The 20,343-nt window shown below is 38.3% G+C and overlaps 1 protein-coding gene across 2 annotated transcripts; it reads right to left on the bottom strand.

The window, feature by feature from the left end:
* TBC1D7 (TBC1 domain family, member 7) lies at positions 1-20,298 on the bottom strand. 2 transcript variants are annotated; one of them, XM_010573209.1, is made up of 9 exons: positions 20,234-20,298; positions 18,280-18,454; positions 17,700-17,820; positions 17,331-17,411; positions 13,438-13,625; positions 10,979-11,116; positions 9,216-9,361; positions 1,098-1,227; positions 1-264 (listed from the first exon to the last, which is right to left on the bottom strand). In XM_010573209.1, the coding sequence occupies exons 3-9, from the start codon at positions 17,809-17,811 to the stop codon at positions 178-180; spliced, it is 882 nt and encodes a 293-aa protein (XP_010571511.1). In that variant the 5' UTR covers positions 17,812-17,820; positions 18,280-18,454; positions 20,234-20,298; the 3' UTR covers positions 1-177. The 2 variants fall into 2 exon arrangements, with proteins under 2 accessions (XP_010571511.1, XP_010571512.1); XM_010573210.1 differs by lacking the exon at positions 20,234-20,298 and having other exon boundaries at positions 17,700-17,851; positions 18,280-18,305.
* Positions 20,299-20,343: the final 45 nt, after the last annotated feature.

The raw sequence follows: 20,343 nt of genomic DNA, 5'->3' as shown, positions 1-20,343 counted from the left end.
TCCACCTGTATTTATTGAAAAATACTTACATATTGATCACTATGCTATTAGCTGCTTTAATAGCATCTTTACATAGACGAGGTAATGAAGAACTTCACACTAGGATGGGGAAGAGTGGTAAAATGTCTTTTCAAATGTCTTTTTTTTTCCCCAAGCTGTCATAAGCGAAGAAAGTTCTCAGACTGAGTGTGCTGGAGTCCCACAGTGTGTGCGCCACAAATCAACAGCTTTGCTGACAATAGCATCAGTGTTATCTTGAGGAATCTACAAAAGATCAGGGCAAGATGCCTTGTCAGAGTACTTTATTTGGACTATTTTGTTTCAAATAACGATTTTAAATTTCCAGTTCAGATTTTCTCTCTTTATAAAAAAGAAAACAAAACTAGAATCCCATCTCTCTGCCCTACCATTCCACCATCCCTTAGTCCTACATGCACCATACTACCTCAAGGTTTTAGACAAAAAACTTTTATTTACAAAACAGTAAGATGACCACCCAGGCATCCCACACTTCACACATCCCTAACCCAGCATCAGGCAGAACTCATACTGGCTAGACATGACCACAAATATATCTAATCTAACTAACCTAGGTCACATGCGGATCCTACAACCCTGCTGTGATGCTTGTTACTATTCATAGAGGAAAAGTTCAGGGTCAGGTTCATGACCCCACCCTTACATCAACAGAAAACATACCTTGAGTCTATAGATTCACACTCAGGCAAGGAGCAAAAAAGGTGCCAGAAACCAACCATCTAAGAAGCTTCCACAAAAATTAACCTAACCTCGTCTGCATTTACTTTCACAGAAAAAACGTTTAGTATCACAAGGAATATTGTCAAATCCATACAAATATAGACAACATATTCCCCAAAGCCTAAAAAGTATTTCATTCTATGAAAGCCTTACCTCCCGATAGAAGAAACCACTATTCTCATCTCTGTGCATTCTCTCTTCACCTTGGTACTACTACACTATTCTCAGTAAGTAATGTAATAGTATCTTACGGTATGTTTGCAACAGGCAAATGACTAAGGCTGAAGCACACTTTTATAAACCATAAAAGGTGATGCAAAGCACAATAGAATACTTACATTTTCCAAAAACTGTGTGATCTTTTCTGCAGTATTCAGTGCTATTATTTTCATTTTAAACGTTAATAATATCTCCACAGCAACAAAAACGAGAATCTTGCAGGACCCACTAATAACTTTGTCCCAAACTCTACAGAAAGATGAAAAGGCATCACTAAACATTATTGTAGTGCTTATCTGCTTATTTATCTGCTAGAACAGTCTTTGTACAATCACCTTTTTCCAGATTATTTTTCTGAATAACAGCCACGTATTGAATTATTCGGGTCAGGGTAAATAAAAGACATTTTATCAATTCCTAAATCTGTACAGAGCAGAGTGATGGCAAGCAGTAATGTATTGACATGGTGTGTTCTTGTTTAGAAGTGGAACTGTTTATAAGCTCAAATACAAAAAGCAAATCTTGTTTTAACAGCCTGAACTGTGACAACTATTCTACAGTGTATGGTAAAGGTGAGAATTTTTCCTAGTGCAAAAAAGGAAACAAGCTTTATTAGCATGCCTCATAAAGACACTCTTCAGTTAAGTAGCTGAAAATTCAAAAGGATGTAATACTGAACTACTACATCTCAAGAACCTAAATATTCCAGGTCATTGCTGTATGAGATACAAATATGATAATACCAGCAGGATATAATCAATGATGTTTACATTAAGCACAAGGAACAACTATTAAGTCTTTCAATCCATCCCACTGTGCACAGACTCTCTCAAAATTACCTAACCACTCCTACCACTTGTATGAAACTGTACCTGGACCTCACAGTTTTAACAAAACCTGAAGGGCGGGCCTCCAAAGGCTGCAAGTACTTTAGCAACAGAACTTCAATGAATATTAAAAGGGATCCATGCTACTAAAACAGCCTGCAACAATTTGAGATCATCCTTCATCCAGCAGCTCTATCTCAGGCCCAACTCAACAGACTCGGGATGAAAGATTATCCAAAACCAGTGTGAAACCATCTGTCAGATGGCAGCTTTTATGGGCCTGCATTATTTTTAGTTCTTGAATTTTAAGAGCTGTGTCAGAAGGACTTTCTGAGGACTACTGTTCTTGCTCCTTCTGGGCACTTGTTAAGAGTGTTTCTCCTTCCAAATAAAAACATGTGGGACAAAGATCACATACTATCCTCCATAATCTCTGAATACAGTAACACTAACTGGAAAATATCTTCTGCAGCCCACCTATAAACTTGGATCTATGGGTGTGCTTCTTCGAAAGACAACTCAATTTTTATATTACCTTCTTTCTCAGAAGAACTTGCCCTTCAGCCTGGAGTGTCAGGAGAACACAACACAGGTATAACATGAACTTTGACAGCTGAATTGAAGAGTAGGTATCACACCTTTAAACAAGGATTTAAGAAGTGAGAGTCCAACAAAGAGCCATGAAGATGATTAAGGGACTCTAGCATCTCTCCTATGAGGAAAGGCTGAGAGAGCTGGGACATGTTCAGCCTGGAGAAGAGAGGGCTCAGGGGGGAATCTCATCAATATATATAAATACCTGAAGGGAGAGGTTGAAAAGGACGGAGCCAGGCTCTTTTCAGTGGAGCCTGGTGACAGGACCAGAAGCAATGGGCACAAACTGAAACACAGGACATTCCTGAACATCAGGAAACACTTTTTCACTGTGAGGGTAACTGAGCACTGGCACAGGTTGCCCAGAGAGGTAGTGGAGTCTCCATCCTTGGAGGCATTCAAAACTCACAGCTTGCTCTAGGGGTCTCTGCTTGAGCAGAGGGATTGGTTGGACCAGACAACCTCCAGAGGTCCTGGCCAACATCAACCTTTCTGTGATTTTTTTTTGTGAAATGCTTTTATAACTCCTAATGTGGAATGCTTGTTGCTGTTATACAGTGCTTATTTTTCACACTGTGACTTAAGTCAATTCTTTGTCAGTTTCTTAACCTTCTATTCACATAACTCTTTCCACACTATTTTCACAACCTCTCCATTCATCAAAAAATTTAGACTAGAATTTAACTTATAATGAAGAAATGAGGAGAAGAATATGTAAAATCCTCAGGACTATTCTTAAAAAAGAAGGAAACAAACAAAAAACCCACACAGACAGATAGGAAAAAAGGCACTGCCAATTTCTTTCCCCTTTGCAATTTAGTTTTAATTCCCTGTCTTGCTATTATTAAAAAATGAATATAATTCCCATATGGGCCGGAACAATAAATAATCCAAGATGAAAATCTTACTGTTTCCTTTCTGGCTCAAGCATCCCAGGACAAGTGATCATTGTAAATATTACACTGATGCTTAAAGATTCTAGACCTGACGTCAACAAGGCTATGAGAAAACTGAGATCACATTCCTGTTCCACACTGCACAGGTCCTCCATCTTTACTTCTAATACATTTTCCTTAGCAAATGTATCTGTTTTGAATCCAAGAACAGCTCCCCATGTGTTTCATGGGCATCAAAACTGTTATTATGAATGTCAATACAGAGTGTAGCAGACTTCAAAAACAGGAAAGAATTTTTAAAGTTCATATTAAAACTCATGTTAATCTGAATACAAACTTACTAATCCTATTATAAAATATCCAGCCTTCTTTCATTATTTTGCTTCCAAGTCTCCTGACTTCAGTTTCCATAATTACATTCCAGTAGGTTACATTTCATGCTTAGAAAACACTCTAATGTTTTCCTGCATTATTTAGTCTAATTCCAGAACAAATGTTTTAACAATAGAAAAACAGATGCAGTATCTGAATCACCAGTGTCTAACAAATTTTGGAAGAGGGTGCATAGCGAAGTGGCTGAGATGTCAGCACTAACCAGCTGTGTCTGCTGCAGTATTTTTCCCCTTAACATTTCCAGCTATTGTTACTCTCAATGCAACTCCACCAGCAACAGCAATAGGGGAATGATTGTGTGACACTGCGATAAACAGACCAGCAGTCAGCACCTTGTCTATACCAGTAGAGCCAGAAATAGCAACATAAACTGTGTCAAAAAATTGTTTACTTAGAATGAAAAAAAAAAAACCACAGCAGTTTCAAGGAAACATATATGTTGCTGATTCTATTCTAATGTATCAGCCTTTATACATTGTATCTCGATTGATGATAATGTAAGTATTCTACTTTCACTTTTTAAGTAACAGCAAACACTGAATATCAAGTGTACTGTCAGAGATTGCAACTTTTTATCCATTTTTTGATACTCCTAGAGATGGGAAAATTCTAACAGAAATGTCGTGCAACTGTGCCTGTAGCCCTACCAGGAATGTTAAAAAAGAAAGTATACACTGAATTCAATATGGTTTTTGTGACTATCATCCTCTGTGAAATGTAACAGTATTCAATTAACTGCAGGAGCACTCTTGTAGGTATTTCTTGAACAGTGAAATAGTTGTAACAACCACAAGGAAAAATAAAAAGAAACATGAAGCTATGAAGGTAAAGAGTATGCCAAGGACTATGCAAATGAAGCCATTTACTTTTCACTGAGCTTTTTCTGTAGACAAGGTATGACTTACACTGCATGTGCATGTGGGTGAGGGCATGGCATTCTCAAGGCAGTTCTCAGGTTCCGCAACCACTACAGTGCAGTAGTATACAAAAAGCATCACAGCATTGCTGCTCTCTCTTTTTCTGAAGTATTATCATTAATCTCGCAGCTTTTTCCCCTAGGCTACAGGGTAAGCACACTCAACCTTATTCCCTAGTTCTGGTCCTCCAGTCATCCAGGCCAGAGACATTTGAAGAGAACCAATGCTTCCTCCTCTGCCTGCACTTCTGGTGTCCTCCCAAGGGTAACTGGGCATGGAGGGACATGATGAGGCTCGCACAAATCTCGTCCTGATGTCACGTCATGATCTTGTGCCCATCTGTCTCCAGAGCTGGGAAGCAGCTCAATTACTTAGACAAAGGCAAACCAACTTAAGTTTCTCTATAGTAGTAGCCCACATGCACATTCTTATGACCTCCCACTTCATAGTAAATTTAAGGCAATTTTCATATTTCTGTTGTTTCTACTAACAAATGACTTACATTTTTACATCTAGATGTAATTTATGCAGGACATGGAAATCACAGATGTAAAACTATAGAAGCCATATATTAATACATGAGGTAGTGCCAGTTTGAAAGGCAGCCACAAGATTTCAGGAGAACTACCAAATACTTTGCTACAAACAAGTTACCAGAGGCTAATAACCTAACGACATCCCATCGGCTATTACAGTCCTGCTAATGCCAAGTCTTCAGCGCAGAATACAAACCCTGTTAGTCAGGGGCATGATACGTGATTGGCAACTTTAGGCCATTAAAAATGCCTGGCTTATTCACAGTTATATCTGCAAAGCTGCACTACTTCTGCTGTAGTTGGATCATCTGGGGTGACGGTGCTCAAATAAACTGGCAGCCACAGTGCCATTTTGCCTGTAGAGCTGAAGCCACAAATGAAACACAAAGCTTTAACAGCAGGGCTCTCCGGTTGAGGGGCCACACAGCACCATTTGAAAGCTCTCCACACATGGGGCTTACTCAACAGATGACCAGATATGCTGTTGCAGAAATCAAGCAAATTGGGCAATGTGAGTATAAAAACAAAGGTGTGATCCAGTTCTCTCCCTGTTTCAGAGACGAGTAAGCCTTTCTGTCCCTCTCGAACCTGTGCTACAGGCTGGTTCATGTTCTAGGAAGCACACTGTCTATATTCCAGGTGGGATACAGAACCCTGAGGATACAGTGCCTTCGGAACGGCCAGTCTGGTCCTCTCTTTTACCAATGTGGCACCTTTAAGAATTTTGTTAAGAAGCTTGTCACATAATATGTCAAGTGTATTAGGGCAAGCAAAGACACTGCATAGGCTCAAAAGAAAATTTTCTACATGAAACCTGTCTATATAAATTTTCCAAACCCATTTAAACTGATGCATAAATTTTACCTAGGGTATAACAAGAAGTGTGCTATAAAACAGTATTTATACTGAATGACAATGCCTGTCAGGAGTAAAGCTGGTATTATGCAACTTCATCTCACCATTATTGGATACAATTTCTGCACAGCATATACAAATCTCGTACACGTTAGAGAAAAAAAGAAAACCATGAAATTTAGATTTAGCTGCCTGGCAGAGAAGACTACAATTTATAGAAAGCAAGCAACCTCTTTAAGAAATACAGTGCTAAATCATAAGTTAAATTAAATCATAAAAAACTGAGCTCAGATCATCTCTCACTTAACAAAAAGAAAGTAAAACTCACAGGAGAATTGGAGACCTGTTTTCAGTTCTCAGCAGTTCCAACACTGCCATTTGGATACATTTCAGATAAGCATTCGGGCTTCTAGATTCTAATCCAAACTGAATCTCCAAGCATTAATTAAGTTCATCTGTCACATGCTACCCATGAAGTATGTTATTTCCTTAGTAAATGAGGCCATTATGATTACAACTGAATAATTCAGAAACCTAAACTGGCAAGAAAAAGTGCACTTTTATCATGTTCCCACAAGAACTGTTGGGAAAAGGGATTGCTGTGCCATCAGAAGTACCAACACTGAAATTTGTTTTTACTCCATAGTGATACAAAAAGCCAATATTTTGACCTTGGGGGAGTGGGGAGGAGTATTTAAAAAATTTCAGGTCATCAGAATATTCTATTTCAGAAAGGTAAAACAGTATACAAGAATGCTAAACAATACACTAACTAGACAAAATATTTCATATAAATGAACTGATTCAAAATGGTAGAAATTTGAAAGTAAAGATTCTGACAAGATGAAATATGAAATCAAAATTCATCTCGATTTTTTCTTTTACACTATCCAGATGACACAGCTCCATACAAGTTTCAACACAAATTTAAAAAAACCTCTGAATCTTCCAACAGCAAAACTGCTCTGATGCAAGTTCCTCTTTCAGCTCTACTTCTCAGCTCTAAGACCTAGTAGCAAAATTAAATCACATAAACTCTAAATAAAAGTATCTCCTAGAAGACATGCAAAGGGGTTCCTAATGCAGTAGTTTGCAAAGGTTATTTCAGATCATAGAAGCCTACAGAAAAAAAGGCCTGAAGAAACTGCCAAGTCCCAGGTAGAGCAGTCACTTCTACTGACAGTAGTTTAAGTTTTAAGGCATTAAGTTTCATACAGAGAAAGCACAACGAAACAAGGTCAATCATTATCTGCTGAAAGTAACCTACAAATGCAAATATGAAATAGAGATGCAGGCAAACCATACATGTTCAATTGCTTTTAAAGATGTAATAAACATTTTATACATGCTTACATAATTTGTGTAGCCATAAAGGTAGTAAAAGCCTTTAACCACCACATCACACAGAACCACTACCCAGAGAGCACTATTCTGGAGCCTTATGATGATGGTGCTTGATGAGAAGAACTTGCCATGTAACAATGACTGTGCTGCACACAGTGTAACACCTAAAGGTGTACTACCAAATCCATCAGGTTTGGTTCAAAAGATTTTCTTCTCTCAGACATATTCCTTGTCAACAGTAAAACATACAGAACCTCAAAGACCACAGTATGACAAGACTAGAGAGCATGACTTCTAATCTTATAGCTTATTCCCTAAAAGCCCCTTACTTTCATATGGGCAAATAAAACATTTTTTAAAACAGCTGTTTCCCACTTTCCTTCATGAAATCTAGATAAACAAGCAGATAAACAAGCAAGATTGCATTCACTATTCAGATTACAACCAACTTTACCATCGTAAAGCATTTTCTACAGAGCATTCTACAGAGATCTCTGTTTCCACGCTAGGTTCCTGTACTAGCCACTGAAATCCTGGAGGTGCTGGAGTGAAACTTCCCTTGAACCTTGTTACTTCTCAAAGTTTTCAGGCAGCTGAAAATGAAACCCCTGTTTTCCTTGTGCCATCTCCTGCTCAGCTATTAGCAACTCTTGTTACTGCAGAAAGTATATGGTGCTTTACATCTAGCTTGAATTTTCTGCTTTCCAATAGTTCTCAGGCAGCAGAACTATAGAAATCATACAAGCTTCATTTCAAAATCTCTTCAGTGAAGTACCATGCCCAAGAATTTTCCCCTTTTAAAAGCTGGACAACCTATTTCTAACTGTAGAATCCTGATACAATGCACTATTTCATTAACTTTGTAATAGTCAACTTGCCCTAGTACTTTTTAAAATAAACATTCTGTCATGGTTTAACCCCAGCCAGCAACTAAGCACCACACAGCTACTTACTCACTGCCCCCCCAGCAGTGGGATGGGGGAAGAATTGGAAGGGTAAAAGTGAGATACTCACGGGTTAAGATAAAAACCAGTTTCATAATTTAAAAAAAAAATAGTAATTTTTTTAAATTGTAAGGAAAAGAGGAAAAAAAATAACAGAGAGAGGGGAAAACAAAACCCAAGAAAAAAAAGTGATGCCAATGAAAACAATTGCTCACCACCCACTGACTGGTACCCAGCAAGTCCCCAAGCAGCCATCCCTCCACTAACGTCCACCCCAGTTTTATTCCTGAGCATGACATCATACAGTACAAAATATCCCTTTGGTCAGCTGTCTCAGCTGTGTTCCCTCTCAACCTTTTGTGCACCTCCAACCTACTTGCTGGCAGGGCAGGGTGAGGAGCAGAAAAGGCCTTGACTCTGTGTAAGCACTGCCCCACAGTAACTAAAACATCCCTGTGTTATCAACACTGTTTCCAGCACAAATCCAAAACACAGCCCCATACAAGCTACTATGAAGAAATTTAAAACTATCCCAGCCAAAACCAGTACACATTTCCAAAATCTTTTTTGTCTAATGATAATACAATATTACAATCACTCCCTAAGCAAGGATTTTGGTTAAAAAGCCTGAAAACTAACTACCATTCAGCTATCTATCACTTAGTGGGGATTTGAAGTTTTAAATCCTAGGAGGCAGGAAGTATCTAACAGAATCAACCACTATACTTAACTCCATTCAATGCGAGAAATGATCACACAGAGATTATCTTGTAACAAGTGGAATCAAATCCGATTATATCATTTCCAAGTCAATAAAGTTAACTCCATAATCTTACAGAAAAAGTAAGGAAAGCTCTTTGCCTGCTAGTGATGACAAAAAGCTAAAATTACTATGTAATTACAAATAGAAAGAAAAAAAACCAGAACTTGCCTCTGTAAACTGGACTCAGGTAAACAACCTGCAAAACACTTTTTAAACCAAAGATCATAAGGGAGTTTGCTCATTGCAGCACATGCTTTCAGATGCATCAAGAGCCTGTTATCTTCAATGTTCAAATACTGCTCCAGAATTTTAGGCTGAGAAAGGAATTGCAAAATTTTAGATAACTCACATCAGAGTACCCTCCATCCATAGTTAACACGCACTGTAAGACAAGAAATGTCTTAAAACTTCAATCGGCATAAAATAACAGGTTAAAATAATGAACTTGCATTGTTTTAACTAAAAACATCATGTTCCAAAATACAACTGCAATTAGGTAATTAAGTATTTAACTAAACAAACAACCTCATGTTCCTTGAATTGCTGACCATTAGCAGAACTTCCAAAATATGCAGTATTCCCTAATGCAAGGAGGTGTTTGAGAGCTTAAGGCAATGCAGAGATTAAACATGCACTAATTACTGCTACCTTCAGAAGTAAAACTGAGTTTCATTCACTTCAAACCTAATCGCCTTAACACATGTAAAAAAAAAAAGTCTACACACAATGCAGCAAAACCCAGAGAATCAATTCTGCAAGTAAATCCCTGTGCAACATATTAAAAGCTGGACATTGATTTCTTGTTTAAAAATCCAAAGTATTTAGAAGCATAAACACGTGGATAATTCTCATTTTGTTTAAATTCTAATGTCACAAAATACAAATTTTTGTAAATTCAGGAGTACTTTTATGCTTTTTGTCATAATGAGGTAAACAGCTAATGCCTTCAGCTGTCAAAGGGAGAAAACACTTCCTTTGTCTATATTCTAACATCCAGAGTCTTGGTACAATGTTCGTATTAAAACAAAAACTTGTCCTTTGAAAGGAATTACAGAAATTGGTATAGTTGAATGTATCCTGTCCAGCAACAGAAGGTAGGTTTAAAAAGTATTTCTTAGTTCCAAAAGAATAACAAACAAAGAACATGCATAATTTTCTGCAATGAATTTTCATTCAGTGACTGCTAGTGCACAGGTACTCTAATACCTTCATCTCAGTGATATTGTTAACTAGAAGTTTCTTACCTGTTAAGACTATTTGAAGAATTACAAAAGCTTTTGTAATTTTTATAAGTATGCATTTTCTTTACAATCAAATTTTAATTTTATAAACCAGTAAGATATTCAAAATTAATATGCTATAAGAGCATTTAAATGATCAGTGCCAGAAGAACTCTATTCCACTTTTTATTATAACTTAATTTGCAACATACTGTTTCTCTGAAGACGTAGTACCCTGCTCCATTCACAAAGCAAAACAACTGTGCTTTGTGTATCATCCAATGAGCAGCATATGGATGCCAAAGATGTAGCCTACAAAGTAGCAGACATACATCAAGATGTTCTTAACTTTGTGAAATTTTTAATTGTTTAAAATGAAGAAAATTCTTAAGTGACCAATTTCTGAGAAATGTAATTCAACTAGATATAATGTAAGCTTTAGCTAACCTAAAAAGAAAATAAGATGTAATTGAAAACTACCATGTAGTAAACAAAAACAATTTCTAATGTTATGTTAGACAGAGCGTCCTACAGGACAGCACAATCGCAACAGAAAAAGCACTCCTCCCATTTTCTCAAAACAGCTGGTGGAACAGAATCCAAGGGTGTCACCTCTGGCACTCCAGTTGTCTCCAGATATTAATGCTTTCCATGGCAGGCTTTCCTCACACACACACACACACACACACACACAAAGTGTTTTTTCCTTACCAGTTGTTGTAATGAATCTTTGTGCTTACTGCTCAGCTGATTCACAAAGCAACTGACAAGCCAATAGCATTCTATAGGATCCTCCACCATTTCCTCCATTGCTTTAGCAATAGCAAGAAACACTTCATCTTCAGGTTCCTGGAAAACAAAGCCAAAAAAGTGAACTACACGAAGTATTGGACTATCTGATTTAAATTATTCTTATATTCATTTTCCCTGCTACTTGGGAAAACAAACCAGAATCAACATACTCAAAGAGCTGTTCTGACATTCATAAACAAAACATTGGGCAGCAGCTGCATTATGGTGACAAATACCTATTAAAGCAGAACAAGTAAGACTTGTCTTGCTTTTAAAACCAAAACATACAACAGGAGTTTGGAACAATCCTGATTCAAAGTTCTCAAATGAGATAATATTACATCCTAACAAGGCAGCAATAATCCTGCTTCTATGCCCCATATTTTTGCACAGCAGCAGAATTTTTCATCCTATTCCTTGCTAAGGGCCGAACAGGCCCCTCAAACACCATTGCCACAGCTGTTGCAGTTACTGAAAAAACAATGCAGCCATGAGCTGTATGCCTACCTTCAACATACACAAAATCATCTGGCTTGAGATAAACATCTTCCTAGAGACAAATAAATATCTTTCCCAGGTGACGAGCATCTTATTCCCCACAATACATGACCAGAAGCATGTCATGGGTACACCATCATCTTTTCTCCTGAGGACATACTTTCCTAAGAGAAGTACCAGCATGCCTAAACCACAGTAGTATGACTGCACATAGGGTAGATGGACGGGAACTAACTCTAAACCAGCTAGACCTCATGCTAACAGCTAGATCAGAAAGTGTCTAAACTGGGAAGATGTACAAGGAAAGGCTCTATATTTGCCCTATTTCTTACAGTCTTCCTTACGCAGGCAGTACTGACTACATCAGGAGGCAGGGTAACAAGCCAGATATGTGTACACAGTCTGATCTGATGTAACCATCAGTAGCAGTAAACTATAGTATCACAAGCTTTTGAACAGATTACAACTCATGAAAAACATGTGGATAGTCTAAACACTACTGGGATATGCCTCTACTACACACACTGCTGCAATACACACATATCCCTACTTAAACTCTCTGCTTTCAGATGCACAAAATGTATTTCACAGACTTCTGTGACATGTGACTCAAACATTTCAAAATATTTAGACCAATCCAACACCATCTTTATACTCCCTCTGCCTCCACAACAAAACATCTGCATTACTATCAAGCAGTAACCTCTTATAAGTTTAAGGGGACAGCTACTGCACTGAAAACAGGCTGGCATAAAGAGAACAAGTGCTTTCTGCAGCAAAACAAACAGAAGTTATAGGACTAATAACTGTGGGTCTGCTAAACACCATCTCTATGAAACCGCATCACAGTACTGAAAGCAGCTAGTGCTCTGGGATGGACTGACAAAACACTTGCTCAGAAAAAAATACTGCTCTAGAAGGAATGAATTTTCAGCCCACTGGGTCACAGGCCCAAATCAAGGAAACTTCTCTATAGGAAACTTGCAGGGTAGGATGGCCACGTTCCTAGGCAATGGTAAGGGCACAAAAACACCCTCCCTCCTCCAACAAGAGAATGCTGTATGTAATCCTCCAGTCCAAAATATTACTAAATTTTCCATGTTAACTTTAATGTGGGTTTTTTTTAATTTTTAACTTTTTTTAAGTTCTTTTGTCAAATTTTATTACAGGTGAAAAATAACAAAGTAAGCTGGACTAGAGTGAACATGGATAAATTAACATTAAATACAGGATAAAAAGCACTTCAGAAAGTCCCATGGCTCCTTTCATCACCTCCTCTTTCATTGAGGCTTATACATAAGATCCACACACTGTTTTTATCATCACACTATAGACTCATCATTAAAACAGACTCCTTTAGCCGTATGGGAATACACCGTAAACTACAGAGTACATGCATTACCTGACAGAAGCCTGGATCAGTTCAGACTAACAGGAAAAAGAGGTCAGTACATTAAAATCTAGATTTAAAAACAACTAATTTAAATATATGATGTAACTTACAATAAGTCGCTGCTTGTATTGGCTCTGAATTATCTTTGTTCCAGGACATCTAAGAATATAAGCTCCGATAATCTTATGTCATTTTCATTTCAGTACTGTAAAGAAACTGAAGTGCACTAGAGTACAAAAGGCTTGAAGCCTAGCAGGCAAAATACACAAAAGAGATTTTAAGGCATAAAATCTTAGGGGAAGAAAAAGAGAAAAGCACTTTGACTAAAATGCCTCATTTTATACTAGTACATCTCTGTTCCCCATTCACCTTACTTTGTCTATCTACGTGCGTTTGTGGGACTACTTGCAGCTCAGTTTCTCACAGGCTTATAGTTTGAAGTTAAATAAAATACTGTATTTAAAAGACTGTTAAAATGACAACTGACCAATGGAAAAGCCAAGTTTCGGGGCAATTTTCCTGATTCCAGTTGATGTATGCGTAGGAAAACATCTACCTGTGGGGTAGAATCATTAATAAAACGAATTACACGAAGAGCATGGTGTATATCCCAGTACTGCTCCTTCCGGTACTTCATCACCAAAGCATGAGATTCATGGTGAGGAGGAATAATTCCTAAGGAAAAAAAAAAAAAAAAAAAATTTAAAAAGAGAGAAGGAAGGAGATAAGCAACTGTAAAGAGAAAAAACAGAGCACTCAAACTCCCTTTCCAAGAAATCTGCCTAAATTAAATTTCCACTACAACTCCAGCCTACAGAAAAGTAGGACCTGGCACTGCAGTTTGTTTATAAACTTGGTCAAAGAATACAGGGAGAAAAACTCTACAAAATTGGAAGTCAATGGACCAACAAAGCACCTTAGCATTATACTTATAAAAACGAATTTCACGTTAACTGAGCATAGGCAAAATCTACCCTTAAGACTACTGTTTCTCAAGCTCTTCTGCAAGGTTTTCGGAAATGAATGCTAACTCTTTTGTATACCACATCTGTATGCCAATAAGAAATGTCATTGTTGAGATAGCTGAAAAATAATTTCTTTATTCTCCCTCTCCAACCACCTTTATTTTTAAATTGTGAATCTTACTTGTTTATACCTACCTGTAGTTTTTAATACAGTACTAGTTGCGTATTTGTGCCCAGCTTCCATTTATTTTGAAAACAAGGTAGATGCAGAATGATTTTTACATACATTAGCTGTTCATGTTCTCAAATTCTACACTTCGTCTGAGATGACCAGAGAATATATGTACATGCGATTAACTAATGCAAATGCAAAAATACTGTACATTCCAGTATTATTTAATTTACTGTTAGCTCTCTGCTGGAAAATTCTTTAATCACTGTATCGTAGATTAATCCTCTCTAAAACCACATGAAGAAGCAAAATCAACCACATATAGGTTTAATCAGTTACAGATTAAAACCTAAGAACACCACCCAAACACTTCGTGAGGTAACGTTTTTTACTTTCTTAGCACAACACAAATATTTTTTCCAGTTTCCTAGGAGGAAAAATAAGAAAGGGAAAAAAAAAGTATTAAGTACAGAGGCAGAGAAAATTAAACTATTTACGATCTCCAGAAGAGATGCTCAACATTTCACTCAATCCTTCGCCTCACTCAAGACTCAATCTTGCCATGGGCTGATGTTCACAACAAAAATGTCACAGGCTTCAACAGAAATAAGATCTTACATACACCAAAGCAAAAAAATGCTACTTCCATATCACTAGTGGAGCAGAATTTTTCCCATTGTAGAAACCTACGAGAACAAAGTATTCTTCAAAAATCAGTTCTGAAACAGGCTACCTGCTGCTCTTATCTCTCATTTAAAGAAAAAAATATTCCTGCCAAGTGTTAAACCATGAATGGCTGAGTTTTAGTAACAAGCACATCAGAAAATTATCTTTTATTTTCCAACTGCAAACCTGTCTGCATTTCAAAAGCTGGGACAGAGCAAGACATTTTTCACATTATGCAAAAACAGAGTCAACATCGTGACTTTATATTTACATACTGCCAACTGCTTTCCTCAAATACAGAAGACTACCTTAGGCAGACAGAAAAGAAGCTTAAGCACCACAGGGATGTCTAGAAACCATCATGAGTCATACCTGAACAGGAAGTTAACAGACATCGCTGATATACCACATAACATGGGACAGCATGGAGCCTTGGTATGTGTCTGAGATAATTCTGCTGACAGGACAGACTCCCTGTTGTTAAACTATTAACATTATCTAGACATGTAACACCTCCCACCAGAAATGGACTGTGCTGTTGTTCCAATCATTTAGGGAGAGATATTTTGCATTGCCCTTCTGAACACCAGCTTTTCTAATGAGTGTTAACACTACGATGCAGCATAGGAAAAGTCTTTGTACCTCTGTTCACCCAAGGAGTATACAGAATGACAGTATGCATACTTGAAATATATCACTCTGTGTTTAAAATACAAAATCTGTTAAAGAACCAATAAAATTTTCCATACAGTTAACTCAGAAGGTGTTTTGTGTTATCATATGATTCACAAATCATCCTATCTAAAACAGTCAAAGATAGACCACTGGCTCTGCAGTGAGCTGCAATTTTGCCAAGAGACTGTATTTTGCTATTATAATTTGGGCTGAAGGATCTTGTACTGAGTCACTTGTCCAAACCTCCTACACTGTATTTCCTGCTACTAATATTTTAAATATTTTATGCTGACTGCTTCACTAGGGCCTAGGTTACAAGAATCTTTTTCATCCTAAAATCGGTACTCTTTAACGGCAAAGGCTTTTATCAAGTAGGATTACTCTGTTAGTTCAATGATCAATGCCAAGAACTTCAAGTTTTACAATTAGATCTTGCACCTTCTGCGCATTGTTCATTTACTACCTCTCCCAAAAAAAGGCTTACAAATCCAAATAATCAGGAATATGAAGCCACAATTTTTAAATTGGAGGGTAAAAAAAGAAGAAGAAAAAAAAAAAAGATTGTTTAGAACTCAGATAAAACTTTTTAATACATTATTTCAAATTCCAGACACTGTAGTGGAATATGGAGACCAAGAAGAGAAACAGAAGACATTTACTTGAACATAGTTCAACATCATGGCACTGCCTAAGATAAACAAACATCCTAAAACACAGAAAAACTGTTCTGTAAAATACTCATTCTGAGGGTGGAGTCACCAATCTTCCTGACTCTGAATCACATGCCAAAATGTTCATGTAAGAGATATACATGGGATTTGTATCACACATTCTGGAGAGTGAAAGGACAAAGAAGAAGTAGGATAGCTAACAGACAGCAAAAGACAGCAGCTTCCAAGCCAGTCTGCAGACTGATGCTGCTGGTCTCTCCCTGATGAAACAACATTTCAGCTATCAGCACCCTTCCTGCCACCACAGCCCTGGTAATACAAGACTGAGCACGGGAGCCACAATCAAGCTTTTCAAAACTGGCACAACGCTCCACCACCAACAGTATAGTAAATCACACTTCTCTTCCAGAGATTCAGTCAGACGATGTACCTTCACACTCAATCTGGCAGTGTTTCTCTACACGCAGCAGCTCTAATGGAAACTCTCCAGATACCTTGTAAGGGTCAGAACTCCTGGACCTCCCACAACCCCTCCTGTCTCCAAGTGACATGACCTCGCATCTAGTAAACCCAACACACTTGACCAGTTACTGCAAAATCATTAGTATTTTTTAATTAGTCATCTAACGCACTTCAAGGAAAACAGAATCTATTTATGGGGTTTTTTATGGTTTCTGGGGATACCATAGTTTGTCTCCAGCCTCAAAACTTCTTCAATGGCAAATACAATTTAAAGCCAGAAGCAAAACCAGAAGAAACCAAGATTTTATAGAACATAAAGCTTCTCTTTAGAATAAACATCCATTCCATACCTTGCCCAGATTTTTTAAGGTTAATCACAGCTTTACTTCAACTTAATTGTCTTTTATTTTAGGAACAGAACTGAGTATCTTATCAAGTATCGGTGACTTATTATAATCCACCCTTCAATTCCATTTTATAAGTTTACTTGAGTAGTGTTACACAGTTAAATATAGAAACACACTCTTCTAGGTACAGTTCAGCAAAAGTTCTCAAAAAATATGCATGGAATACTGTTTTATGATTGCCCTTGTACATCCTAGGTGAATATAAAAACAGACTAAATATGTATCAGTAAGCAAGGTAGTATAGAATAATCCATGTCATTAACTCTGTAAAGAAAAAAAAACAAAAACAAAATAAAACAAAAAAATATATACCTTCCTACACACTCATTTCTACGGAAGATCACAGATGTTATATTTCATACCTAAAAGCACTTTCCACACCAGTATACGATACATGGATGGGAGAGGAAACCTTTGACTAAATGTGCAAAGCTTCTCAATATCTGTAGAGAAATAAAGAGAAAAAAAAAATTAAGGCAAATTAATTATAAATAGGTTTGAGTCTCTGATCTACCTAAGCATGACAAATCCTTAGCTGCAGTTTTAAAAATCAGACTTTTAGATCTGATTGAAACTGATATGAAACTCAAAGGACTGCCAGTAATAACTGAGACATTGGTGGTAAAAGATGCAAAACTTAAATGAGTACTAAGGACAGCAGCTAAACATTTTCTATTATTCCCTCCCCAGCCCCAAATCACCAAATAGAAGAAACAGTGAAATCAACTTACCCAACCGGTCATCTTTTAACAGAATTTCCAGTGACTTCTTTTCTTCAACTCCACGAAACCCCACTTTCTCATAATACACTGATCGAAAGTTTCTCTGAGAGTCGTCAGCCATGACTGATTTCTTTTGGAGAAAACAGTAATTCCCCTTAAGACTTAAAAGAATACATTCCTACTGTGTTAATGTCAAGTACTTTTGCACACTGATAAAAGCTGACTACTTATGTCTCTATAGTATCAATAAACACTAAAGAGTATGAAAATCTTACAAGATTTTTTTCATCATATGCTGACATAGACAGTCAAAAATAACTGAATCTAAAAAAGGTCTAAAGATATCCAATTTCCAAATGAAACACAGCCATTTTTTAAAAATTTTTATTCCTATAGTAAATTACACTACTTTTCAAAAAGTTTAAAAAAAAAAAAAGCTGGAGAGACATTTAGTCTTTTCTGTGATATTGTGCATTTCAAAACCAACACAAAAAATACAGTTAAGAGTCTGACAAAATTTTGGCTACAGAAACCCTAATCAAGTACAACTGTTACCCAGATAAGTAAAATCATCAGGTTTCACACTCACCAGACAAGGTAACAAGAAGCAAGGACAAGCCAACGTTGGCCTCAGTAGCACAGGGGTGACAGGAAAGAATAAGGCTAGGTATGTAGGTTTGTTCTTAAACTGCAGATTTGAATTAAACGTTCATGTTGTTATCAGGTGCTGTAACAGCCACAGTCTTGAACTTGTTATTTCAGTACTAAAAAGAAATAAATGTCTCATCCCTATACTGGAAACAATGGCAAATTGCAGCGAGTACTGTGTTTCACAACAGCAGTAACTGACATTTGAATTCAGTTCAACTTTCTAAATATAAATTCTCTCTCCTCTGCATGCTTGCAAATATGAAAAAGTTCTGGTTTGTAACTCAAAGGACTAAAAACAATCTTAACTTTTATGCCCAGTGACAACAGCAAAATTTGGAGAAAAATAATTTGTTTTGAGTGAGGAGCAATGGGTGAATGATGCACTGAAAAGCTTTTCTAGTTAAATTCTTCTTTTCCTTGCTGAACCATTTGCGGATATAAACAAAGGCCATAATTTTGCAAAGAATGCACATATTTAAATTTGTGTATCCACTAGGCCTTTTTGTGTTTCAAATTAAGTCCATTTTTAGTGCTTTGTAGGATTAGGGCCAAGACCAGAGAGAAAATATAAACCAGCAAAGGACTGAAGGAATGCTTTCTGAGATAGGTCAAATACTATCTCAAAACCAGAGAAAAAATATTTATATTACTTGCAAGACATTCCAGTTGTGCACTATCCTTACAAAAATGACTGTGATGTTCATGTATTGTGTATTTAAAGGTCCAGTGATCAGTATTTACTACTTACTTTGCAGCCATGTCTAAAAGCGGACTTATGATGCTATAGACACTCAGCCACATTTAAAATACTTGAAATTTTTAAAATCTGAATTTAATATGTGCTATTTAGAAAACATTTAGCCCATACCACTTGTGGAAAGCTGACAGTAGAGTGACAGAACAGAAACAATAAATATAATTTAAAAAATAACAGCATGATCTATAAGAAAGGAATGCTATTTCAATAATTTTAAACTATCACTATACCAGCAGTACATTTTATTTACTCAGTGGAAAAAAGGAACACTGTTTCCTCCCTCCGTCCCTCCCAATTTTGGATATATATTTTCCTATTAGGCAAAATCAATGTTCCAATCTCTACATGTATCATCAATAAACTGGAAAAAGGAAGGGGGAAAATAAATCCCTAGCCAGCTCATTGGAAGTGTTCTGTACAATTAGCTCATCCCGTCTTCAAAGATTAATGCATTTTCGGCCTTAATATCACTTTTCATCGTACCGTTAAATTTCACGCCAGGTGCTTTTAACAGCAGCCACGAAATATACAACACTTCGTAAAGAGCCAGACATGATGCCAACAGGCTTCTGCCCCTTTAGAGAAGGCCCTCCCTCGCACAGACTAAGCTCAACTTCGGGCGCAGCCTTTGCAGGCCGAGCGGCACCGCCGGCACCGCTCCGGCCTCGGGGGCTGCGACACCCCGTTCCCTGTCGTATTTCCGAAGGAAAACACGGGTACGCTTGGGCACAGGATCATCTACCCCCCGCAAATCAAACCGCCGCTCGTCGCCCACCCCCCTCCCCGCACGCAGCCGCAGCCGCAGCCCCCTCCTGTGGGCAAGGCGGGGCAGGGACAGGGCACCCCTCACACCCGCCCGCCCACACAGGCTCGGGGGCAGGGGGTCCCCGCCGGAGCCCCCGCGGGGGGGGGCCAAGGCGGCGGGCCGCGGGCTGAGGGCTTGCCGGGGGGACCAGCGGCGGAAAGGCGCGGGGCAAGGCGGGGGGAGCCGTGCCACCGCCACCCCGGGAGCTGAGGCGACCGCGAGGCCCTGGGGAAGGGCAGGGGCTGGGGAAAGGGGACGAGAGCGGAGCCGGTGACAGACAAAAACCCGCCCGCCAGCACCGGGACCCCACCGCCGCCCCCCGGGACCTACGGCAGGCGGACGCGGCCCTGCGGCGCGGGCGGGTGCAGAGGGCAGTGCCGGCTCGGGCGCATGCGCAGGCTCCGTACCGCCGGGGCGGGGCGGAGCGCAGCGCTCGGCGG

The sequence above is a fragment of the Haliaeetus leucocephalus genome, unplaced genomic scaffold (genome assembly GCF_000737465.1).
Source record: "Haliaeetus leucocephalus isolate CR32 unplaced genomic scaffold, Haliaeetus_leucocephalus-4.0 Scaffold373, whole genome shotgun sequence".
Lineage (NCBI taxonomy): Eukaryota > Metazoa > Chordata > Aves > Accipitriformes > Accipitridae > Haliaeetus > Haliaeetus leucocephalus.
Note: the sequence above shows the minus strand (reverse complement) of the source record. Positions and strands in the feature narration are given on the sequence as shown.

Excerpts from the sequence above, each read along its gene's own strand:
- TBC1D7 (XM_010573209.1), bottom strand. The coding sequence starts at position 17,811 with ATGGCTGACGACTCTCAGAGAAACTTTCGATCAGTGTATTATGAGAAA. Across the intron at positions 9,362-10,978 it reads AAGATTCATTACAACAACTG|CCTAAAATTCTGGAGCAGTA; the intron begins GTAAGGAAAAAA and ends TTCCTTTCTCAG. Across the intron at positions 265-1,097 it reads TCACACAGTTTTTGGAAAAT|ATTCCTCAAGATAACACTGA; the intron begins GTAAGTATTCTA and ends GATCTTTTGTAG.